General features: G+C 39.8%; 1 protein-coding gene across 2 annotated transcripts; it reads right to left on the bottom strand.

The window, feature by feature from the left end:
• Positions 1 to 699: 699 nt before the first annotated feature.
• LOC117403694 (serine incorporator 5-like) lies at positions 700 to 26,916 on the bottom strand. Of its 2 annotated transcripts, XM_058995803.1 has the most exons (12): positions 26,447 to 26,914; positions 19,350 to 19,517; positions 15,005 to 15,183; positions 14,169 to 14,251; positions 9,034 to 9,127; positions 7,197 to 7,408; positions 6,863 to 6,958; positions 6,138 to 6,264; positions 5,496 to 5,565; positions 4,733 to 4,772; positions 3,377 to 3,521; positions 700 to 2,797 (listed from the first exon to the last, which is right to left on the bottom strand). In XM_058995803.1, exons 1-12 carry the CDS (start codon positions 26,468 to 26,470, stop codon positions 2,650 to 2,652), a joined length of 1,386 nt encoding a protein of 461 aa, XP_058851786.1. In that variant the 5' UTR covers positions 26,471 to 26,914; the 3' UTR covers positions 700 to 2,649. The 2 variants fall into 2 exon arrangements, with proteins under 2 accessions (XP_058851786.1, XP_058851827.1); XM_058995844.1 differs by lacking the exon at positions 700 to 2,797 and having other exon boundaries at positions 3,417 to 3,521; positions 4,618 to 4,772; positions 26,447 to 26,916.

The following is a 26,916-nucleotide window of genomic DNA, read 5'->3' on the forward strand; positions in this document are numbered from 1 at the left end:
ATGTGCGTGTTTGGATTTTACTATTACTCCTCAATTGAAAAACCTTTACAAAAAATACAACAGAACTGAATACTTCCCTTTCCTAGAATGTTATACAACTGTACGTATCAACAACTCATGCTGGTTTCTGAAGGGCCCAGGGGGACACTTGTAAACAGAAGCATCTTCATATTAACAATTAAAAGAAAGAAATACAACAAAGTGCAACTGCTGAGAGGAAGCATAATAATTCAACTACGGTTTACAGTGGGAGGTTTTTGACTAACGGATAAAGGACTCCACTATAACACCACCAAACCTGTAAAAAAAGCATGCTGTTTAAATGCCCACAGCTATATTGTGTGGTAAACTCAATCTCTAGTCTTGCAGAACACTCCACATGCTGTATGACTTGATTTCTGATTATGACACACAGTGCAGTTCTGTGAAAGTGCCACTAGTTGGTTTCTGATGGCTTCCAGTGTGAGTAAATAAGCACCACACTGAAAACCACTCACATCTTGACATAATCGCACTGATCTCTGATCACCATGGGTTATGTGACATCATGAGGGAGGGTGCGCGCAAAATCCAACTAGAAACAGAAGTGGAACTTGTTACAGTACTTTTAACACACTTGTAAAAGGTATAAAATCTTATCATATTAAGTTATTTGGATATTTTGTTATACAGTATATACAATGAGAAAGACTACAATCACTTGATTCTTTTTTTTATTTAGTCACAGAAATATATAGAAAAGGTTGCAGAAAGTCAAAAGGGGTCAAACTTATTTTCCTAAACTTTTTAAACAGGTTTATCTTTTTTTTTAAACTTTTTAAAATCTGCATCTGTATTTCTGAATTGAAATGATATCCAGATCTTATTCACACCATATAAATATGAGTTACATGCATTGATTCTGAAAAATGCTATTTAAAAAAAAAAAAAAAAAAAAAAGGATTAAACCATATGATGGAATAGCTGTAACCACACATACATACATACATACATACAGGGGTTTGATATTTTTACATAAAGAAAAGTTGCACAGGGTTGGACAAAAATGGTGAAATATCCTTTAATTGATAGGCTAGTCGCGTACAGTCTTCTTCAGTCTCCAAGGCCAAGATGTAAAATGGACCAGACTAGGACAGTGGGTTGACACTGACAGGACCATGTGGGTCATTCTCAGAACAGATTTCTTGATCTTATTTGTGAAATTAATCAAGATAGATATTAAGGAGTTCCCATCATAATTAATTGGCATTCAACAAACTTTCCTGTTACACTACAAATATTACCTTACTATCCTTCAGTTTGTCATAGTTACAAGACATCTAAACTCAACGCAAGTAATATTAATCTTGCACTGAGAAAAGATCATTCATTTTTATTTAACCAGGAAAGTCCTGTTGAGATTCAAATCTATTTTTCAAGGGAGACTGAGTTAAGAAGAAGATTTGTGATGAAATCACCACTGAAAACGTATTCTAAGATTTAAATGACATGATTTGTTATCTTACTCCTGATTCATCTTTGGTAATTTTTTTTTTTTTTTTTTTTCAGTGCTGGCCATGCTTTTAAAATGCACATTCTTCTTATTGGCACTTATCATATATTTGAATTACACAGAGATACAAAGGTACCAGGATGTAGCAGTTTATTAGTTTGGATGATATATTTTCAAATACTGAATTAACGTAACAATAAAAGGGGTGTACTTAGGTTACTAGAGCTAGTAAGAGGGAAGACATTGATTGGTTAGCACCCTTTTATAGTTTTTAATTGTACTTGTCTGCAGCAATATAATGTGTTCAGAACAGAATGCTTTGTTTTCAATTAAACATGCAAACTAAAGACATGTACGGGAAGAAGGAATAACCTGAATTCACACAATTAAGAAAGGCAGATCCTTTACTGTAAACCCCAGAAGAATTTTTTTTTTTTCAAATGGATATTTTTTTTAGAAAAGAAACTTAATATTTGATCCCTGTTTCTTTGTGGAAATACAATACAATCCCTTTTTTTTGGTTATGGCTTTCAAACTTGTTAAAACAAATAAATAAAAAACAAACAAACAAACAAACAAACAAACAAACAAACAGTCATACAGCTTATAATAACCAGAGCAGTACATATAACTAACAGTTATTGGTCCCAAACAATATTAGACATTATTCACTTGTGTCTGTGGTCACTTATTTGTATATTTCTTATTATTCCTGGTCATGTAATTTAAAATATAAAATGTACTACATTACACTATTGTGAGAATAAAAAAAAAAACACAGTTCCACAAACTTTGTGTTTGACCTCAAATCCATGCAAGGCAAGAGGCAGGAGGCTTGCTGGTGTTTCTTTCCGAGAGCTTTCTCTTCACCAAATGAATTGTAACACAATCCTTTGAAAGTGGCTGCCTGCCTTGAGACCATTGCTGTCCTGAATCCTCACAGAGCGAGGAGATTGGAAAGTGAACAAGATATCCTTTAGGGAAGTCTATATGGCTTGCAAGAACACACATCTCACACAGCTACTACTGACTGGCAAATCTTTTTTTTTTTTTTTTTTTTTTTTAAAAGGTACCTATATATAATGCTTTAGGAGTTTAAAACATGTTCACACAAAACCAGTTGACAGTAAGAAGAGGAAGGTAGTGCTCAGAGTCCCTCAGTTGATGAACTCCCTTTTTGGGCAGACAATGGGGGCAATGAGGGTCCAGGTGTAGAGCAGGAGACAGGCCCAACAGGAAGCCATCTTGATCCAGTAGGTGGACCAGCTCCCATGGAACAGCTTCTCAATTTTCGCATCATCGAAACTGTTAAGTCATTAAACAATAAAACAGGTTAATTTTACCAGTTCTCAACCAATAAATTAGAGCCAAACCCCTATAACAATAAACACTGTCACCTCTGGAGATTTAGAGGCCCATTTGTTATTCTTTATATTACGACAGAGAAAGTCGCACGGCACGTTTTATTTGCATGGGCCATGATGCAATTATAGGTACACTGCCTTCCTAAACCGATAAAGCCTTGTTTCAGTATTCCCCTCTGAATCACACAGTTCAAATCCAGCTTAGGTTACAAGTTATTAGTTTTTTGGTCAACTCTTGCTAATGGATTTTTTTTTTTCAGTCAATATTGCCCCATTGACCATAGCTTAACCCATTAAGTGCCATTGTTACTTTGTAATTTTTTAGAACATTTTTAACTGGCATCTACCTGTTATTTTATTTTTCTCTCAACCACATTGTAATAATAACTTTGTTAACAGCATAAGTTATGTCTAAATGTAATGTATCAAATTACATAAATACAGCTTGTATTCTGATATTTTCAAAGAAAAATGTATTTGGTCCTTAATGGATTAAATCCGACATGTAGGGTTTACTTACTGGAACCAGTTAGTGACAGTCATCATGACGTAAAGAGACCCGAGGAAGAAGACAAAGTGAAAAAACGCATAGCTGTAGACCGTGCCTTCCTTCTCATCATATATTACTGCCTGCCCTCCATGTTTATTATCCACTTCATAATCACCTGTACAGAGTAAAACAGTGTTTACTGATTTATTATATCCACATCTCCATTATTACTTCAAAAACTGTAAGGCCTAGACACCTGGGCTGGGACAGAGATTCTACACACTTGAGACATTCAAAGTTCTCAGTTCTGTTGGGCTGTGGAATCAGAACCCAGCATGCAATTCAGAGTGAAGCCCATATTGCTGCTGAGGAGGAATGACAATGAACCAGAACAAGGAACTCCGGCCCCTGGACTCCACTGAGGGTGTGGGTCTATTTCAATAGAAAGCATTACAACTCTATGGGGATGAGAGTCATTTAGAGGGCCACAGTATTTCAAATCCCACTGTTAAGTTTTTCTATGAGTATGAACCTTTAAACTAAACTCAGCCAAGATCATGCAAGGTCACTGGTTAATACTGTCTTTTTTTTGCACAAGAAACCAATTCAGATTTTAAATGGATTTTAAGGTCTCCCCAGCATCAAAATACTAGTTTGAATTGACAAAAAATCCACACTTCTGGACTATTCTCACATTAAACTGCGAGTCTCTGTCTCTTCCCAGTGAAAGAGCAAAATAGTCATGTGTAATATGAGCTTGTATGTAAATCAGCACAGGTGACATCACTGAAGCTTACAGCACATTAGCACAGAAACAAGCTTCGCCACTTCTCCATGTTAAGGTCATCTGAGTGGAGCACATATTACTGAGGTGAAAACAGGAGGCGTGTAATGGAAAAACACCAGAAAACAGGGAAAGAAAAAGGCGTTTTTAATTTCTGCTTTCTCTCCAGTAGAGGGCTGATGTGAAGCAAAGGAAGCACCTATAATCCAGTGACTCTCAAAATAGGGGCTGGTCTTTAAAGTTTCTTGTGAGAGACAGCCCTTCTGACACACAGTAAATATTAAACGTTTAAATTCACTTCACTATTATCCCTTAGGTTTCAACAGTCAGTTGCATCCCCTTGGTTTTATATATTTGGTGTCAGTATCATTACTGTTCACATATGAATGTTACAGGAGTGCATTAGAGTAACTGACCGCGTTTTGCTATGCAATACCTTTATTTAATTAGTTTGCTAACAAGTCCCAATCGAGTGTAAGAAATGTACCCATTATTCTAAACACAAGGTATTTAGGGGGGTTAGTATGTTCTACTCGTCACAGAATGTTTGTAGCCAAAAGCCTCATCAGCTTCCGAAGATAATGAATCAAACAATGAAGTACCATCATCTTCTGGGCCACAGCAGAAACAACAACGTGCCACCTGAGGAACACAAAATACACATGGAGAGGGTGTTACTGAGAAGAGACCCAAAACTGACAAGCTGCGATGCCAGCTGCTATTTATTATGAAAACATTGTTTTATCCTTTAGTATGCATCGTACGTTAGCATGTATTGCTATTGCAAAACATACATTAGATTACATGCTTGTCCAGTAAAAGCACTCGCTAGAATGCAGGATGGGCTCTATAGCCTGGACGTTGCCGGTTCGAGTCCAGGCTATCCACAGCCGATCGTGGATGGGAGCTCCCAGGAGGCGGTGCTCAATTGGCAGAGTGTCGTCCGGGGGGAGGGAGGGTTAGGTCAGCCAGAGTGTCCTCAGCTGACCGCGCACCAGCAACCCCTGTAGTCTGGCCAGGTGCCTGCGGGCTTGCCTGTAAGCTGCCCAGAGCTGCGTTGTCCTCCGACGCTGTAGCTCTGAGGCAGCTGCACGGTGAATCTGCAGAGTGTAAAGAAGCGGGTGGCTGATGGCACACGCTTCAGAGGACAGCGTGTGTTCATCTTCGCCCCTCCCGAGTCAGCGCAGGGGTGGTAGCGGTTAGCTGAGCCTAAAAATAATTGGGCATTTCAAATTGGGGAGAAAATAATAAAAAAAACTAATTGGCAACGACTAAATGTATTGAAATTATATCATGCCCATTGAAAACATTGAACAGATGCCCCTATCATTGGCGTTACATGTTTGTGCTTGCTGCAGATCGTACCTCGTTGTCAGGGACAGTGGTCTTGCACACCCGCAGAGCTGCTGTGCTTGATCGTGTTGTAGAGGTCAGACTGAAAATAAAACAGAAATGTGATTCAGATCTCCTGAAGTAGTCTCTTCAGGCTGCTGATGCACAGTAATGTAATTCAGATCTCCTGTAGCAGTCTCTCCAGGCTGCTGATGCACAGTAATGTGATTCAGATCTCCTGTAGCAGTCTCTCCAGGCTGCTGATGCACAGTAATGTGATTCAGATCTCCTGTAGCAGTCTCTCCAGGCTGCTGATGCACAGTAATGTGATTCAGATCTCCTGTAGCAGTCTCTCCAGGCTGCTGATGCACAGTAATGTGATTCAGATCTCCTGTAGCAGTCTCTCCAGGCTGCTGGTGCACAGTTCAGTTGTAATCATTGGGTAGCCCTCAATCTTATATTGGAGAAAATGTGTATTTCCATTTTACTTTCAGGTAGTCTGTAGCTATTTCACTTCCTAGGTCATTTCACCTCTGCAGATTTACAGAATGATCTTGTTAGCGATAACCACTTCAAAGCTGACTAACAGATTTTTTACTTTTATTTTTTGAGTTGTTTATAAAACTTTTTTTTTTTTTTAAACTTTTTTGGACACTCCCAAGAAGCTCAACTTACCAGGAGTACAGAACACAGCCAAACAATATAATGGTGCCCAGAGTTGAAACTAGCTTGTTATCATCGTCTAGGCCCGAGCTGAAGGAAGGGACACAGATGGTAATGTTATTACCATTTGGCCCCTTAACTGCAAGGAAATCAAACCAGAGTTAAGAAAGCATGAAGATGAACATGACTATGTATGTGGGAGGATAAGACACATGTACATTTTACCAAAGAAAAAAGGTCTCTCAAGCACATGGACGTTTCATTCTTGTTTTTGTAACTCTAAACCTTTTAAAAACAGGAGCAAATTACAGACTGGTGAAACACACTTTGAAAACAGGCCCCATGTAGATTACACCTCACAAAACCCATATAAGAACATATCCTCCATACAGTGTGTGTGTTTATGTTCTTGCAATAAACAGGCTCACTAAGAATTCCTTGATGATCAGTATGGCTCATAACCAACAAGGCTGGACAGCTGTCATGTAAAAGACTTAATGAATGTAAAGCCACCTTATTGCTTGCATTTGTTCTGTCAATTACCTTGTGGTGCTGGGAACCCACTTGGTAGTCCTAACCAACCACAACACATATTCCACCATCACCCATACTCAGCCCACACGTCTAGGTCCCATTTTTTTATAAGGAGGCTGTGCATTGTCAGATGCAACATCTACAAATCTCCTTGAAGGAGGAGGTTACATTGTATTTGTTAAGCCAAGTTAACAGAGACTCACTTTGTTCTGCAGGTTTGCTCGCCAGTGCCGAGTATGTGAGGTACATGACGTACACACTGATAACTCCTGACTGCAGCAGACCCGAGTTTGGTAGATCTGAAGAGCAAATTCAGAGAGGTTAAGAACACAACCATAAACCTTTTATAAAACATACACTTTTAAACAACCTCACTGAAACCATTTTCCTCCACACATAGCAGTGTGCTGTTAGTATTCTCTTGTTATTATATCTCTGTATTTGCCAGTATATTTTACTTAAGTCTTACCCCGCTTTACATGCAATAATTATTTGTAAATATTTGACTTGTGTTTTTTGTTTGAAGTAGATGCTTACGTTTCTGAATGCATGGAGTGATGGCCAGTATGGAGACGAATAGGCAAAGGCCAGAATTGACCCCCAGGAAGATCTTGTTGAGTGTGCAGCCCTCTGCATGGGTGTGGAATATACCCATCAGAATCAGGGCCCCCACGGCCACGGAGAACAGAACGAGAGTGACCAGGGCCAGAGCTGCATACCACAGCTTGTTGTGCTTCGTACCTGAACTCCTGAGAAGAAAAAAAGAAAAGATTTTTAGGCCACAATGATAAAAAAAGAAAGATAAAAAACAAATTACAGTATCTGAATTTCAGAACCTCCTTCCTGTCATTCTCTAAATTGAAACTCCCGACTGAATGCAAGAAGCCTTGACAACAAGCCCCACCCCACCCTGTGGTTGTATAGTATACCTGTATTGTTTAAAGTTTGTGAAACAAAAACTCAAGAGATATAGGCTATTTAACAGAAAAAAATGAAGCTCCAGCAGACACAGATAAGTGACTCATATAAACACCCCCGTCACAATTATTCACTGTAATGAGCCTGATTTCCATGACAGAATCAGAGGAGGTGCACACCAGGAAACAGAGCCTTCTTAGCTTGATCTGTATGTGCAATGTAAATTGAAGGAAAAAAAAAAAAAAACCTCCCACAACTGTATGAGTCTTTTCTTTCCTATTCCTATTCCCAGGGGAAAACAGAAGCACGCCTCTGCTCTCGTTCTTCTGTTTTTCATCTCAAAGTTTGCAGGGAAAAACACCCACCCCTGCACTTCTTGCTTAAAACAGATGCAGAGTGAAAATGTATTGGCAATCATATGAAAGCAAATGTGTTGGTAATGTTAAACCAGTGTACTGAAAGTGACTGACATAAGTAGAGTTGCTAAGGCAACTACCCACTTTGCCTTAGGCTTAGAATGATTGAATGATACAGCGTGTGCTAGAAAGAATAGGACAGGAGAAATCTGGTAAACAACTAACCACAGTGGCCTTGTAAAAGAGAGTAGTTTGTGATTGGGTAAAACTGAGAGGAGTAACAGCTGAATAACTCATTTCTATTATAATTAGTAAGACAACAGAAACAAACAGCAGTCATGTAGGATCTGAGCTAATAGAGTATAAATACCAGGCACAGAGGCATACACAGAGAGAGAAGCTCCCAATACCTACAGATCATCGGGGACATCGGTGTAGCATCTGAGGGCTCTCTCCAGGGGAGGTAACCTCATCAATTGCCTATCTCTGTTAGTACTAGTGGCAGTACTGTATCTACACAATAATGTTCAATGTAGAATGGAATGTCTGGTACTTTGGAACTAACAAATGATTGGAAACATGGTCTGGTCTCATCCTTATAGTCAACGAAGTATTTAATTCCATGCTTACCTTCATTTTTAAACCTACACAGACCCACACACTATGTGTAAAGGAGAGATGCATCCACACTATTCTTATTTCACAAATTAATCTTTTTAAGTTCTGATATATACACGACAGCTGCCAACATCAGACTAACACCCAAATTAACTGTCTCTTTGGAGGTGTAGTCCACTAAGCTGATCCCTGGAGCCAGCATTACACTTCAGCCATCAACACGAGGCAGAAGGATATCAACATCATCAGATGGAAGGAAACGCAAATGGATGGAGACACAGCTGGATCACATTAGTTTACTGTAAAGCTATGTCTTAGTTGGCGCTTATCTTGGCGAGAGGCGAGTTCAAATCAGCATGAAGTTTTAACATCTACTCTCATGTCATGGAAATCATTATGTTAGTAATAAGGTGCTGTGCTAAATCTTCTGCAGGCATCAGTTTTATTAAGAGAAAAAGATAGGAGATGATTGACAGTCTTACCAGTTTTTGTTCCACTTGTGGGCAAACTCCACCAGGAGGATGAGCTGGATGACCAAGAAGAGAAATCCTCCTGTTGCCCCGACGTAACGCCACACTGCAATCCAAGAAACAACTTCACACAACAAGGCACGGAGAGCTCTGGTGTTGTGTGTCCATCCTCATTCACAGAACAACTGCAATGCTATGAACTTCATTTTTTAATTGGCTATTTAAAGAAATACACTTAAGTCAAGTCATTTTTTAACAAGAAAAATAACTTTAAAGTCTTAAAACAAATACAACACACTGGTACTGCAGTTCTATCAGGCACTACCTAACTGGAAGTAGTGTTCACTCCATCTCACACAGGCTCAGCAAAATACTGCTGCTTTTTTATTTCAAATTACTGTGGAGAAGCACCAAAATATTAACATTTTCTGGGCTCAGTCTGGAACGATAGGGGGTAAGGATGTGACCACTGCAACTGAATACCCTCTTCATCTTTATCAGTTTGGATGACATCCTATTAGTTAAGAGAAGCAAGTGTTACCTAGCAATAGCCAATCGAGTGCGTTTTAAGACATGCACTGCCCGCCCACTGATCTCTCAGCAGAGTGCAAAACTTAATGATGAGAAGACGGCGCCTGCAAATTGTTTTTTTTTTTTTTGGACTGCATGTTAACAGCAACAAACACAAAGGAAAGCAGAAAAGTTAAGGTGGGTATGACACCGTTGCAAAGTTAAGCGGCATCTATGGGACTTTTTTTTTTTTAAGTGGGAATGAAATTGTATTAATTTTTTAATACATAAAACCAAAATCCCCACAACACTATCAACTCGAGGAGATGGCAACATCTTTAACATACCATTTAAAATTAAAATAATACAAATGCCTGTAGCATCTTAGACTTAGTTATATAATAGTAAATAGACTTTGATTCTCTGCATTGGTGTGTGCTTACTGCGTTTCTCTTGACCGATACGATATATAATAGCTACTGTTACTTCATGGTCAATTAATAGGAAGGCAGTGATGAGAAGTTACAGTGCCTTGCTCATGTTTGAGTATTTGTGTTTCATTTACTGACAATCACATTTGCTAGCGATCATTGTTTAGCAGGGCGGTTTATATTAAATATGGCGTCACTTATTTAATAGTCTACTCAGATAATCTCATGCATGGCAGTTTTCAGAACATGAGATGTCTGTGTTAGTTAGTCCAAATGAACACAGTGGCTCACCAACAGACAAACGGTGAATAAAAAAAAAAAAAAATAATAATAATAATGTGCCCATATCACCTTAAACCGTGTGAACTTGGTATAGAAAAATGGTTGCGGTTTCAAAACCGTGGCAGTTTATACGTCATGTTTTACCGTAAAACCGGGAATACCGTGACATCCCTACTGCCCAGTCATGTCCATCATACCCAGGGCCTGCCCAGTCATGTCCATCATACCCAGAGGCTGCCCAGTCATGTCCATCATACCCAGAGGCTGCCCAGTCATGTCCATCATACCCAGAGGCTGCCCAGTCATGTCCATCATACCCAGAGGCTGCCCAGTCATGTCCATTATACCCAGGGCCTGCCCAGTCATGTCCATTATACCCAGGGCCTGCCCAGTCATGTCCATTATACCCAGGGCCTGCCCAGTCATGTCCATCATACCCAGAGGCTGCCCAGTCATGTCCATCATACCCAGGGCCTGCCCAGTCATGTCCATTACACCCAGGGCCTGCCCAGTCATGTCCATTACACCCAGGGCCTGCCCAGTCATGTCCATTATACAGTGTTTAAAATTTCCCCACTCAGTATTTTATTAGCACCCCCTCCCAACTCCAGTGTTCACACAGCGCTCACTGAAGTTCTGAAATCTTGTTTATGTAAATGTACTAGAGACGCCCATACCAGAGGATTGTAGTAACCAGGGCTGCTGAAACAAGCCTCGCTATGAATGTATAGTGCAAAGCATGCCCAGAATAAGAACACACACTGATTTGAAACAAGTCTACACCGATTCGAAAGGCTACAGTTGAGAAGACTGTCAAAATAACCAAGTCACAGGTTTCATGCGCAAACAGCCCTCACTGAGCAAAACAGAGAACAAGGGAAAACGTCAAAACCCTGTTAGACAAAAACATACAATCCATAAACAGAACTTTCATGTCATGCAACCACCACAATAGGCATGTGTGCCAAGAATGAAAGGAAGGTGTGTGTTTACGTGCAGACCAGAAAGAGTGTCCCTGGTAAAAGCACTGCAATTGGGGAGTGCTGGGGAAGACATGCAAGCCTGTTTCGAATCTCACGTACGCTAATTTGCCAATCTTGGCAGGAAACCCACTGATTAAGGTTAGTTCACTTCCTTACAGTTCAATGACCTCTACTGGCCAGGTGCCCAATGAATCCAGGCAGAAGCTTCCCAGCCGGGCGCTTGCCTCCAGGGTTCAGCAGCTTCGTGACAGAGGGGGTTGGCTTGACAGCACGAACAGGGGGCGCTCACTGCTCTTGGCTTAGTTGTTTTCGATCCCATTTTATTGTTCATTATTTGAAATTCTTTAAATAACTTAGATAAAGACTTGCAGGGTTTATGATAATGGAGAACCATTTGCACATATTCTGAATGCCTTTGATAGACATATGATACAGGTTTAAAAGGATGTGCTGAGATCTTGGTCCACATGCTTTGTTACATGAACTGAAGTGCTTATTATCACAATGGAAGTGGAGAGGCTCTCAACAATTCCCTTAATTTAACAAGCATTGCTTTTTGTACATTCCAATAAGAAAGTCAGTTCAATTTACAATATAATGGCACATTTCTATCTGAATTTCAGTCACGCAGTGATCTTTCAAGGATGCAGCTGCAGTACTAAGCAGGAGCCAGGAACCATTGCCAGGAGTTGAACTGTGGTGTAACTGAAATGACATTGACCTCGCCCACGTGGTAGAACTGAGGGGGGAGGGGGGGGGGGCTTCGTGTTTCAGTAATCACCGTCAAACAGGGAGTCTCTTCTCGGAGGGAATTTCCTGTATACATATTCTAAATAAACAATTTAAAAAGGAGACTTGGCTTGGTGTTTGCTTTTATGAATAGGTCTCTGCTGTCTGAACTAGTAAGGCATAGTTAGGATTACACAGAATATCTTTCCTAATTGGGTTAACAAGATTGGGTTAACAAGATGCTAAACACATTAGCAGAAATACATCACTCTTTTACTTACCCCTGCAATATTCAAGTGTAGTTTTTATTCACAGGTTCTTGTGAATGCAGCTGAACACATCCCTCTTAGCTTTTTCCGATGGTTTAATCTTAATTTAAACACTGCAGATAGGTTCAATGCAGAACAGATTCATATGTATCATGGGATTTAGGGAACAATGTGTTTTTCAAGAATCCCTTGCCTGTAAGTGGGAGCTTTTACTTGGATACCTCCTCAGGGAGATGACATTCAGCCGATACATGCTCCCAGTTCCTGAAAATACCATGAACGAGATGCGTTTGGTTGCAATTTTACCACAAAATAAATTAAACTGTACAAAGACGGAAAACAAATTTACAATCCGACCAAATGTTTGGTCATTAAAGATACAACTATCCCCGAATATTTTGAATATTAAGTGTCACCTAGTTTCACATCCCTCTCATCTTGGGGTACCGCTTGTAACACGTACACATTTTCCAGTGAGATTCTGGGAAGAAGCAGAAGCGACCTAGTCACAGCAGCAGGAGTCATTAGGGGCTGTAAATAGGTTTACGCAAACTGAAACCAAAAAATATGAGTGAGGCTTCCCCTCGGGAAAATTATAAACATGACTATTTATTAGCGTGGTCACCAGAGACAGATGTCACTCCATACATACACATCTTTAATACAGAGATCACCAACACTGCCGCTTTCAGCTTTTATTTGTTTTTGTGCAAAAAGTTAGTTGAGGAGCAGGAGATGACAGAGCCTTTCTTGCCTCTCACATAACTTGCTTTCACACAAGATACATATTTTAACTTTCTGAAAGTTCAACAAAAAACTGTAATTCCTGTAGTCTCAGCATGGGACAAGGATTCAGGGAAGCTTTAATAGTCCTAAATTATTTACACATGTAAATACTGGCAAGGCACTGCTAGCACGGCAATGCACAAAAACATCTAGGAAATTAAACAGCTTTGATGGCAAGATCAGAGAGTAACTTGGTACAGTGCGTTGACTTGGAGACGATGGAACAGCAGCACCCTCAAGGAATTAACAAAAATCTCCCTCAAAGTGTCATTTGTGCAATTGTACAATCGAAAGATCTACCTATTGAAAAGTCTTTACTACTGAAAGATGTTTGTATGCCCACCAGCCTGCTTGTACAAATGATACAGAGACATTGTGTAATGGCTAGTTAAAGTGAATATGCCTGGGCTTCCACACAGACACTGCATAATAAAACAAACACACACAGCATGGACTGTTCTGCAATCCCATGGTAGATGATCATGATTTACCCCCCCCCCCCCCCGTCTTTTTTTTTTTTTTTTTAAATCAACAGCATTTTCAAATCAACAGCTGTAAAACGAGATACAGTCATTTAACCGAAAAGCAAGGATTTGAACAAAACGAGTAAAAGTACCAGCAATGCATGAGTTGAAAACCCCCCAGCTACGGGCACTAATACATGGAAAAACAGCAGATACGGTTTTATACCAGGATTTAATGTATATGGACAGATTCACTACCTTGCACACAACAGTTTAGAAGCAATACGACAGTGTAACAATTGGAGGGTTTCAGCCCCACTGTCTGTCCCAGATCATCAGAGAATGAAGCAGACTAAGATGAAAGAAAGCGTACTGTACCTTTAAGATGAAAGAAAGCATACAGTGCCTTTAAGATGAAAGAAAGCGTACCGTTCCTTTAAGATGAAATAAAGCATACTGTGCCTTTAAGATGAGCTGTGCCTTTAAGATGAAAGAGAGCGTACAGTGCCTTTAAGATGAAAGAGAGCGTACAGTGCCTTTAAGATGAAAGACAGCGTACAGTGCCTTTAAAATGAGAGAGTGTACAGTGCCTTTAAGATGAGCTGTGCCTTTAAAGATGAAAGAAAGTGTACTGTGCCTTTAAGCTGAAAGAAAGTGTGCTGTGCCTTTAAGATGAAAGAAAGCGTACTGTACCATTAAGGAATGTATCCTGATCTGGAATGAAGAAGGCTCCTGAGCAGCAGGCGAGCAGCACCGCAAATTTCATGAACCAGAACCTGGGTTTTCAAAACAAACACACACTGGATTACATCAGTACACTAACCAGACAGCCCTCCCCACACCCCTTAGGATTTCCAATGCTAACAGATTGCATGGTGGAAGCCAACTTGAAGTCACTTCATATTTTTTTTTTTTTAACTGCAGCCTTTTAAGTTTGAATTCTGTCCGCAATTAATCTGAGAAATCTCTTAGCAAAACTGAAGTGTATGGATTTCTTGGCTGCTGCTTTGTGCATTGCATTCCCTTATGTCTGCTGCCTTCAGAATAGCAGCAACATCCTTACCCATGCCAAACTGTTAAAAGCAGTACGAGATGCAGAGCTCTTTTGAGATTTACAAAACAGCAAGCTGCTCAACAGAGATCTGCTAAAGGTTTTGAAAACTGCTTCCCCAACAGTGGCAGATTTCCTGCTTTCATTGCTTTAACAGTAAGCACCCTGAGGCAGTCAAATAGTCATGTTAACTACAGTACAATGAAAGTTTAGCACCAGATTGTTAGCAGACGCAGGCTACAAAACCAGTTATATATTTGTACTGCATTTTACTGCTGCCAGCTGCAACTTCTGGCGTTTGTGAATTTTTGAAGTAATGAAAGGTTACGATCACTACGAGATGAATTGCTGGTGCATTAACCACTGCACAGTCTACAACCCTGCAACGGTGCAATTGTTATGCTACCGGCATTGCACCAGGATTTCAAACGGGAGGCAATTTAAAATGCAATGAAACCCAATTAACTTAAACACATACCCGTTATGGACGTGTGCCCGGCAGCTCGTGCTGTCTTGTACTTTGACTGTGAAAAGAGCGAAGATAAAGAAGAAGCAGGCCATCCCAAAGCAGACTTTGTAGACGGCCGAGTAACCCACCAGCTTTTCACAATTCACACCGGCCTTCATGTGTTCACACAGGTCCTTGTAGAAGGGAATCTGAGGGAGAAGTAAAAAGCATGTCCTCTTAGTAAGCGGTGTTACACTGGCACAGGCACTTTGCTGCTTTAACTTGTCAATTCGTTCTACTTTGATTCTTTTATTTTTAGCAAGTTTAAACTACCTTGTTGATGTGGTTATATAAAAAGTGTTCCTGGTTTATGACTTTCATGCCTGGTGACCTCATATGGGGACTGATTAAAAAAAAAAAAAAAAAATAAAAAATAAACTCTCTTCTAGTCTTTATATGCAGGCATATGGAAGACACAAATACATGATCACCTCATATGAGGATGACATTCTTTCCTCATATAAAGCAATGGGGAAAAAATACAGATTGAAATGTGTTTGCATGAAGTAAACCCCACTCCATACTTTAGATACATGGAATATATTTATACATGACAAAAAAAATGTTAAGATTCTGCTTGAGTGTAGTCTTGTAGATTAATAGTTTAACTGCAATGAAATATACAGCTACAGAAACTAGACCTGGGATACTAAATCAGCCACAGGTTGGGAATATCTGATCAGTGCCATTCTATTTTTAGGTCTTGAATCTTGTTATTTCCTTTGAGCACACAAAACAAGCCATCAGATGAATAGGGCTAATTGTGTCAATAGCGAGTCGAGTGCTGAAGCAGATGAAAAGCAGGGAACAACTCCCACAGTCTCTTTTAGAGGGGGAGGCCTTTCAGATTGAGTAAATCGCTTTCAAGAACACCCACAAAGACAGAAGAATGCATGAATCCTGAGGCTTGGAGCCTTGAGTTCCACTGCTAAATAGTGCTTTCAGAAACAGCAGTGTTGGCAACTTGCTTGAATGACAAATGTAAACCAAAAAAGATGTTGCCATGAAATTGCAATTCATGTTGCACATCTTACAAAAACGCCTATTTTACTCGAGAATTCTTCCTTGAATACAATGTACAATATATAGATTTTTTATGTTTGTTTAATATTTTGGCCAGACATTCTGTTTTCTGATTAAGTTTATTTTCAAGTACGGAAGGTCAAAAACTTAAGGATCAAAGCTTTTAAATTAAATTATTTAAGTGCAGATTTACAAATCGGTTCCATTTTACAATGTTATTTTTTCTGGAGTCATTTTAGAAGGGCATTTACTGTACATCATCCTATCAGTTACACTGTAAAATGTGGACTGATTGAGGTAGTGGTGCGAAGGCTATGGCTCAGAAAAAACATTTTAGTAATAGATTTAAAGCAGAAAGGAAGCAGCTGTAATTAAAACGCTGCGTATATCACCTCCAGCAGGCTGCGCTGGGCGAGTTGAATACGTGAGGGTGTATTGACACTATGAGCCTGGCATGTGTATAATAATAAATGCTAGAAGCTGTGCTAAAAGCCTTGGGAATCCTTGGCAAAACCCAGTTACTGTTCAGAAGGGTTAAGGAATGCCTAGGAAAGCACGGCCGGGGAATCTCATATCTGTTTCCACACTTGTGGGTCTGGCCACAACTCATTTATTTATTTTTTTTTTTCCAATTCCTTCGGTTTTAAGCAGATTATGTTTTTTCCAGTTAGGGCTAATTCTGACTATAACTGCAATAATTAATAATTTCAATCATTTCAATCCATTAACAAGGCTTGAGTACACAGAAAGCATTATAAATGCATCATTTATGATTTATAAAGGTAATTCTTGCTTTTTGTAGCCCACACACAATTCTTTTGGTCAGATTGCAGTTCATGCCGTGGAAGTCACAGCAATGCAGTTTTTATCTGTGAAGGGAACGGCAGGCTTTCAGTTTCAAGAGTGTTTCCACAATCTTTTGTTTTGGCAAACAGTAAGTTGATCTAAACAGAATAGGCCTGTGAATGAGCTCAGTCTCATTTGAATGAAACCCCTGCATTACCAAGAGCCCGGGGCTCCTAGCCACCTGACCCTTAAGATTACAGCAGAGCCCATGGCTCCTGGCCACCTGACCCTTAAGATTACAGCAGAGCCCGGGGCTCCGGGACACCTGACCCTTAAGATTACAGCAGAGCCCATGGCTCCTGGCCACCTGACCCTTAAGATTACAGCAGAGCCCGGGGCTCCTAGCCACCTGACCCTTAAGATTACAGCAGAGCCCGGGGCTCCTAGCCACCTGTCCCTTAAGATTACAGCAGAGCCCGGGGCTCCTAGCCACATGACCCTTAAGATTACAGCAGAGCCCGGGGCTCCTAGCCACCTGACACAAGATTACAGCAGAGCCCGGGGCTCCTAGCCACCTGACACTTCTGTTTCCCAGATGGTTTCTGTGTGGTTTAAACCCCATTCTGCATGCTAGTTCCTGAGTGAAAACCCTTTGCGGTTCACAGGCTCTGAACGGTCATAACCCCATTACCCACACGCTACTGCAGCCAGCCCTCTCCAAGCTGTGCCTGTAGTCCTTCCCTTCCACCCATCACTGCTCTTTTCAGATGCAGTCTTCCCCAGATCTAGACCTTTACAAATAATTACTAATGTCCCCTTTTCTGGTAAATACACTACATAGTGTGCAGGACATCAATTTAACTAGGCCTTTTCAGCGCCTGGAAGCACAAAATGAGTGTTTTTAAGATTCTGCTTAAAAGAGAAAGAAAAAAAAGAAAAAAACAACAAGCGTAAGACAAAAGAAAATCTGAAAAATCTGTTGAACTATGTGTTTTTATTCTAATTTATTGTATTTATTTAATTTGGGCTATCTTATAGAAACCATACACTAAAAAACATTTTTTTTGTAAATTAAGTACAAAGTTTGTCTCAAAATAAATAACACAGGTGTTGAATTTAAAACAAAATAAGAATTAGTTAGTGTTGTGTTCTTCTCTTCTTCATGCATCCGTGCACAGAAATAATTATGATTCTAAAACTTAGTTGCAGCTTCAACAAAGATCAATTTGTATAGTAATGGTGCCGGGAACTCCCCTCCCCCTAAGCACAGGCTGAAGGGAGCCCAAAGATACAATACAATGTTTGATTTAATATAGACTTAAACTTATGACATCACCCCTTTCTCTTAACCTATCAGAAAAGACGGAATGTCATTGACCACTTTCATTTTATTACCTTTGTAACATCAAAGCCTGTTTGATGTTCCACTCAGGAAACCCTGATGTTATAAAGATAAGAGATTGTTTAAGCTTTTGAAGGTTTTAACCCCCAAAGTGTTCCAGTAATTAATATTAAACCCAAATTGTCTTTTACTAACTAAATGAAACCCACATACTAACAATCTAAACCCTAAACAGTTCATCTTTTAAACTATAATTTCTTAAAAGTTCACGCTTCTCCAGTAACAGGTGTCACTGATAGGAAGTTGCGGATAAGGACACATTCCTTATTTAGTTTGATATATGGAGGTTGTCGTGTCCTGTACTCTTCTGTTGCAATCTCTTGTAGTACTACAGCTTATCAACTTGATCCCACAGAAACCTCATCTCATTTGCCCCTTTTATTTTCATAACTTTGGTTCTTAAAATGCTCTATTTTAACTGTCTAATGAGTGGCAGTATTTCGATTACATTCAGGTTTATCTTGTATAGTAGCTGAATTTCCTGTATTTTACAGTTTGTCATGTATGGGTAGTTTTTTTCATTCTTTCTTTGTGAAAAGAGGAACAGAGAAGGAAAGCAAGCATAACAGAAGTATAAAAGTCAAGCCTGTGACTAACTGAGAACTATAAATAAACGATGCATGGGCAACATTAATACAGTGCTCCCCCCTTTATAACGCTATCGTGGGGAGCCATAGTTACAAGACCGTGCTATTTGTGTTCCACCTTATAACGAGTATTAAAGGGCTCCTGTCATGGCATTCTGGAGCAAATGGGAGCCTACTGTGTTATGAGTGACTCCGCACTATAACAAGGCAGATAACAGGCGAGCACTGTACATAACCTTTTTATGGTTACGGCCTCTTCTCACAAAGAATTATTTCAGTACATTGTGTCAGAGATTTTTAAAAAATGCTGGAAAAAAAACAGAACCACCAACATGCTACTTTTTAAATGCCTGGGTATAATTGCCAGTTATTAACTTTTGGAAAAATTCCTATAGATAGTAAACATGTAATTTACATGGATCAGCATACCTGCTGAGGTTATGTGAGAGAACAAAATAAAAATGTAAAATGGAGAACTAAGTCTATGAAAGAGACACCCAGGCTATACTATACTTACGTGTTCCTTCATCCCTTCCGCCACTGTGGGAGACATCATGACGACGCAGATGACAGTGACCAGCAGAAAGTAGAGTGCGTACATGAAGCGGGTTCCAGTGGACTGCTTGATCTTCGGACAGCAGCTACAGCAGAGCGAGCAAGCAGCTGAACCACAGCAACACGCCAGCTATAAAACACAACAGGGTTTTACCAAGCCACTCCACTCCACCATCTCCGAGACCATTTCAAATACAAAAAGCCACCCGTCACATTTTATAAACTGCAACATGTTTTATTTTTGTTAAATGCCTTGGAAATTCCATCAGAAAATGTCTGTTGTTTCAATAGCATGCTACATATGTCACAGACCCCATTGTTACGATTAGTGCTTTTGTATTTTCCTAGCTTGTTCTTCTAAATATGCACTGCAGCTAAATACGGTTTATCTAAAATGCCTGGAACACAGTAGTTTGGATACGTAACTAAACAAATAATAAATAAATAAACACAAATTAATTTCCCACCTTTTTCCCCATTTGAATGTTTTTTTTTTTTTTTAACGTACACATTTACCAATTAGAATATGTGTTTTAAATACCACTGAAGCAGCCGTATCAGCTTAATTTATGACATCTCAAAGGCCTGACAATGTTGGCGCAGACATGGGGTCTCGTTCTAGTCTCCATGACAATTACTTTCAAACTAAACAGAATGTTTCTACCCTTTCCAGACACACAGCTGCTCAGCCTGCCCACAAAAAGCTAATTTTGGGAATGCATTCAGGCTGAATTTACCTCTTCCCCCCTCAAATGGCAACACCAGCAATAGCTACAACTGCATTAGCATACTATCAGCCAGCTTCTCAATGGAATGCATGGCTATACAGACGCCCCTGTTATTTGCTCAAACTCCACCTTCCAGCTCACCCCCATTCCAGGGAGTATAGAAGGAACAATACCAGTCTTCTCTCAAGGTTGCTGGCTCCTATTGTTTGTCTCAGCTGCCTGTACTGCAGCCCCCTTTTGAGATCCACAAACCCTGCTGCCCACAAGGCAATGCTAAATGAGAGGCCAATGGCAAGAACCTTGCTCTTGTACCTGCTGGACATTTCACATGCTATAGTGCATTGGTGTGTCACTATGGCAGTAGAAAAAGTACTGTAGCTACCTTCAGGATTGAAAATCAATCAAGTGGGTTCAGTACTTAAAGCCAAACTGCACTGCTATAATAAAAGGGATGTCTTGCTCATGTTTAAGTAAAAAGAAAACACAAACAAAGAAAAAGACAGAGATCATCCTGATATGAGTGAATCAGATTGTGTATTAATTAATATTCATAGTCTGTAATGTGTTATTCCTCACTTGAATTTATGAATTGATGTGCTCTCTGGCAACTTTTAACTGTTAGCAAGAAACCAGGATGGGTATTTCAAAGCTGGTGCTTCTGTATTGAAAATTGTATCTTAATTGTGTATTTTTTTTAAAGACTTATGACAGTTGTTTTATTAGCCATAGAGAAGGGATATGTTGACTCTTACAAAACAGGCCACAGCAGCCAACGAGTTTCAATACTTTTGACTTGCACATTTTGTTTCATTCATAGCTTACATCGAGTATCTGCTACATACTATCACAGCGACACCTCCTGTACCCTCGCACACCACACTCCCATAAGAACTATGCGGTCTGAAAAAATCACAGCATTTCCAATGTGAATGCAAGTAAAAACATAGATGAGCATATGACTCGGCGGTCTGCTCAAAATGTACTTGTGATCCGGATTCGGAGTGGAGTCTGAGTACTGAGTACCCCTGGCCTACAGCATCAAAGCTACAGTGAAGCAAATGTGTTTTAAAAAAAGAAAACAGAGCATACGGTTTCTTTAGATTCTTAGCAATCAGTATGACCTCAACATGTTTGCTACTGTAACTGAAGTACCTGGAAGTACAATACATGTACAGCACAAAGCCTCCAAATATAAAGCATACGTGTGCTTTAAAACTCATATACAAAGCTGTATCTCTACTCCAGCGTGTATTTCATAACTTGCCCTTTATGACTAAAACATTGACATATCTGTTTGCAACAGTATTACCCATATGCCTGCCAGGAACTGCTCGTAAAATGTACAGAACTTCACAGTGGATTACCTACAGCATGCCTAGTGGATGAATGCCACACATCTGAAGAGATATTTCAAACAATTTTATGCATAAACGGCTAACCCATGTGACCTAGTCAGAGCTCTTTACAGGTACTGTGCATGCTCTACCTACACAGAAATCCTGGCACAACTGCAGTGGAGTCCAAGAGATTTAGAGAACTATAGAAAAATTCCACAGACAGGTAGGTTAGGTAGCCAAATACAGCCTTGAAAGATTATCAAATCGAGCAAAGCACCTTATAAGAAGGCTTAGTGTCTCCTGCTGGTCCCATTCAATATGGTTCATTTCACAATACCCACTATACACTAAAGCAAACATATTGGATTAATATTGCATTCTAACACTGAAGGGTTTTCCAGGTCAACCCTTATTACAGAACTTTAAAACAAGACGCAATTGCATGCGCTCAACAGCTGTGTCAAAGGCTGCCATTTTAAAGCAAGTCACTTTTTCCACCAAGGCAACTTTTTAATGAACTGGTTCCAACTTCATAATAAAATTGTTATTTAAACAATGTGTAACCATGTGTACTGAACACACCCTGCCAATGTTACACTGAATATCTAAACTGATGCAGGCAACGTATGTACTGGGAATTCAAAATAAAAGAGCCAACGGGGCCATAACTAATGCTACGACAATGAAAAGAGTAGCAATGTAACACATGAGCGACTAGAATTATCCCGGGTTTAAAAGGCATGTTGTATGCAGAGAGGCTAAAAGAACTGAATCTATTCAGTCTTGATCAAAGACTATGCGGTGGTCTGATTCAAGCATTCAAAATTCTAAAAGGTATTGACAATGTCGACCCAGGGAACTTTTTTGACCTGAAAAAAGAAACAAGGACCAGGGGTCACAAATGGAGATTAGATAAAGGAGCATTCAGAACAGAAAATAGGAGGCACAGAGAATTGTGAGGGTCTGGAACCAATTCCCCAGTAATGCTGTTGAAGCTGACACCCACGGGATCCTTCAAGAAGCTGCTTGATGAGATTCTGCGATCAATAAGCTACTAACAACCAAACGAGCAAGATGGGCCGATTAGCCTCCTCTCGTTTGTAAACATTCTTAGGTTCTCATGAGTCTGAGACTGCTTTGGGTCAGAAAAGGAGGGGGTCATCCAGAAGATGCCAAGCAAATGTAGAGAATATACAGTATCACCTGTGACACTTCAGTATTAGAGACCACTTCAACATGTGCCTCAGTGTGTTTTCTGCACTAAACTTTGCTGTAATCAAGACACCTTCACTAGCCTTTTCTCTATACTTCTGCCAAATAAGCACCTAATACTGTATATGATGTTAGAGTAAACCATAAGAGACGTCAAATAGACACGTATATACAGTAGTAAATGACCACATGTTACTGTGCCATAATAATTTCATCATTATTAACCTTTCCTCTTTTTCAGACTCAGAATATCCGCTTATAGAATCCTGAAATAGAAGCACGACCCCAATTCCACAGCACCGGAATGGTTTAAAGGGCTATGCAATGGGACTAAGCAAAACCTCCATCCCTGCATTCCCAAACATTAGGTCATTTCTAAAATAGAACACGTCTGTGTTGAAAGCTGTCCTCTTTGTGGAAGCATTCTTGACTAGCAACTAGCTACACCTGTTATTGTAATGCGATAGACAATGTTGTGTTTCGTAAACATAGTTTAGGTAAGAAGCCCAGCAACACTTCGGAGATAGTTTAAAAAGTGGAAAACACTTTATTAGTTTAACCGACGCGCTTCGGCCAGCGCCTTCGTCAGGGTAAACACCAAGACTGTGATAACAGGGAGAGATGTATGCTCCTTACTGTACGTGTGCAAGTATTGTTGCACTGTAGCAATGTTGCTGTAGAACTCCAAGAGCAATTTCAGTTATTGTTCCTGTAATGTGCACATGGCCACGCCTGATTTAGAACTAATCTTCCTGACCCGATAACTTCCTACTGGTTTCATCAGCAGCTTCAGGTGGCCTATGCAGCAGTGTTTAGGGGAGGAGGTGTGTTGTAGTACGTTAGTTAGCTATAAAACATCATGGTCTTTCCCAAGCCCAACAGCCTACAAGTACAGTGACTTGGTTTCTATTTAAACAAAAGAGGAAGATCGGATCTAGAGACACCGAAACTGGCAGTATGAAACAATGACATCGTGCATTGTTTGCAACCACAGTATTGTGAAGAGGTTGCAGAACAAGTCTACAGAACTGTGTGAGACAGGCACATGACACAGCAGAGCATCACTGCCACTCTTACTGTACAGCCAGGCTTTTCTTAGCCCAACAGGAAGTCTGGTCTGGCTTGCAAACCAAAACAGTCAGCAATCTTTAACACAGGATTCATTTAAAGAATGTTTTATTTATTTATTTTTTTTATTTCCTGAAGTATGTATTTTTTTTTTTAATTTAGTAGTCACCAATTGATTTTATCCTGTTTTTCTCCCAATTTGATATATCCAATTGTATTTAAGCTCAGCTCACCGCTACCACCCCTGCACCGGGAGCGGTGAAGACGTGTGCTGTCAGCCGACCATTTTTTTCACTGCAAACCCGCCATGCAGCCAACCCAGAGCTACAGCGTCGGAGGACAATGCAGCTCTGGGCAGCTTACAGGGAAGCCCGCAGTCGCCCGTAGAGTCTACAGGGGTCTCTGGTCCGCGGTGAGCCGAGGACACCCTGGCCGACCTAAGCCCTCCTCCATCAAATCAATTAACTCTAGAACAAAACAAGTTCAATAAAAAAAAGAACTTTCAAACAACAACCACCTCCTGACCAGACAGCAATCCTGACATAATGAAGCACACAGCTGCTGAGAGGCATTCTCTGCTGTGCTGTTTGATAGCCCTGCTGTTCAGAAGGAGGCTCGGTGTGTTGCAGTGCATTCTCTGCTGTGCTGTTTGATAACCCTGCTGTTCAGAAGGAGGCTTGGTGTGTTGCAGTGCATTCTCTGATGTGCTGTTTCATAGCCCTGCTGTTCAGAAGGAGGATCATTGTGTTGGAGTGCATTCTCTGCTGTGCTGTTTGATAACCCTGCTGTTCAGAAGGAGGCTTGTGTGTTGCAGAGCATTCTCTGATGTGCTGTTTCATAGCCCTGCTGTTCAGAAGGAGGTTCATTGTGTTGCAGTGCATTCTCTGCTGTGCTGTTTGATAACCCTACTGTTCAGAAGGAGGCTCATTGTGTTGCAGTGCATTCTAAAAGAAGGAAGGGAAGATAAGCTTGCTAGTCACAGACCAGGTTTAGTTCTGATTCTATGTGATTGCGAGAGTGACTGCTGTAACCCAAAAACCTACAAGGGACAACGTAATTGTTGTTCTCCAATAATCTGATTTTATTGTATTGCTCCGGAATAGAAAACCAGTTTTCTATCATTGGTTTTCAATACCACAATAGCAAGCTTCAAATGGAAAAAAAACCCAAAAAACAGCAGTTCCAGATGCTTGGCTTTCTACAGCTTTCCATCCAAATGAAAACACTTTTTATTATTTTTTTTATATATAAAAACTAAGGCAGCCTAGCACACATTCTCCCTGGTAGGTTGCTCTGGTTATCAACATTTTAAATAAATAAATAAATAAATAAGACAACAAACTGACTTCCAGGAAACATGTTTCTTCACTTGGCTTAATGTTAATAATTTGACTCAAGGGAATTAAAAACCTTTGTGTGACAAATAAAAGGAAACACCTGTTGTGAAAACAAAAGCACTTATTGTTGTCAGTTGTGTCAAAGTTTGACAGGGTTAGAAATAAGACTCCTAATGCATAGCAGCTTCACCCATTCCAAGTTTTACTATGAGCTTGATTAGCCACAGTGTATTGGTAACAAGCTTAGGCAAGTCTTATTAAACTCCTGGAATGGATCACAACTGCTATGCAATGGGAGTGTAGTAATGGGAGTGTAGTCTCCTTTCTGCTTAGTCTAAACGACAATAAACAGAAGACGGGCAGAACTGTTACACTGTACATGGGTGGGATATTATATTATATATATATATATATATATATATATATATATATATACACACACACACAGTATATATACACACACACACACAGTATATATATATTATAGGGAGTAATACAGCTATTTTTATCGTTTTGGAGGGGCTGCCTTGCTATCTCTAAACGCATAACATGCATTTTCCATGCTAATCTTTTCGTGACTGACTGTCGCCCTCTGATAAGCAGATAACACAATGTTTTGCCACTTAGTGGCGACAATCCAAAATATGTTTTGCTACTAAAGCTAAATAAACTAAATAGGAGAGCATATATTATTGCAGACACGCAAGATGCTACTAGCACATCATTTTGATCGTTTTCATACAGGTCAAAATACAAATTTATTTGTGATTTGGGAGAGGTTAAGCTATGGAGGTTACAGTTCGTGGACCCGCTGTTCAGAGCTAGGCAAGGGCCCTGTAATTGGAGCTGCCACATTTTAATATGAAAACAAACAGTAGCTATTGTTGTAGCAAAACCCCAAACTCTGTCCCCTATTATTGTTATGCACGATGCAGGCATCCATATTGGTATCCACTGGAAATAAACACAAAGAAATAGGCAGTGCTCCTACACACAACGCGAACCGGTACACAATAATGCACTGATTTTTTTGTTTGTTTGTTTTTGTCAATTTACTTGATAGCTTGTAAAACACACAGCCACTCAAACTGTAAAATACGAGGAAAATCTAAAAATAAATACATTACAAGTAACAGATTTTACTGGCTCAAGCTTTAAACAAGCGAGAGAAAACAATTTTGAAAAAACGAACTGAATTATCTTTGCACAAATACAATAAAAAAAAAGTGTTAACACATTTGTTACGAGTCTAAACAAGCAGAAGGTACCAAAAAAGGGTCTAAAAACCACTGCTTTTTTAAATAGGAAAGAAACACACACTAATATATAACTGAAGATCCAGTAAAAAGTTTCAGAAATGTACTTTAGCCTACTTACCTGTCCCAAACAAGAGGTACACATTTTGCTCAATTAAAAAAAAAATCCTCTTCAGTTCTTCAGAAAAAAAATGCTTACTCTCCAAGAAGAGATCAGACTTGTACGCGTTTTCTTCTTCGTGAAGTAAAGCTTCCGCATAAATATAAATACAGTTGCTACTGGTTTGATACTGTAATTTTTTGTGTTGTTTTTAAGACGGTTAGTGATGGCGCTCCAGTTGCCGATTCTCTTCTGAACGACAAAGGCACAAAAGCGTCAAACGCAGTGGTGAGAACAATACCTATAGTATACAAAACCCGAACAGCTTCCCTTCTAAACCCGAGCGCTGTCTTCAGTAATAAAATAATAATTTATTAAACCCCGGGTACAGATAAACCAAATTCAACCACTGTGCTGTTCTGGCTGCAATGCATTTACACTCCACTTCCAAAATGATTTCTCATTTTTTCCCCTTTCAATCACTTCCGTTG

The sequence above is a fragment of the Acipenser ruthenus genome, chromosome 1, assembly GCF_902713425.1.
Source record: "Acipenser ruthenus chromosome 1, fAciRut3.2 maternal haplotype, whole genome shotgun sequence".
NCBI classification, from domain to species: domain Eukaryota; kingdom Metazoa; phylum Chordata; class Actinopteri; order Acipenseriformes; family Acipenseridae; genus Acipenser; species Acipenser ruthenus.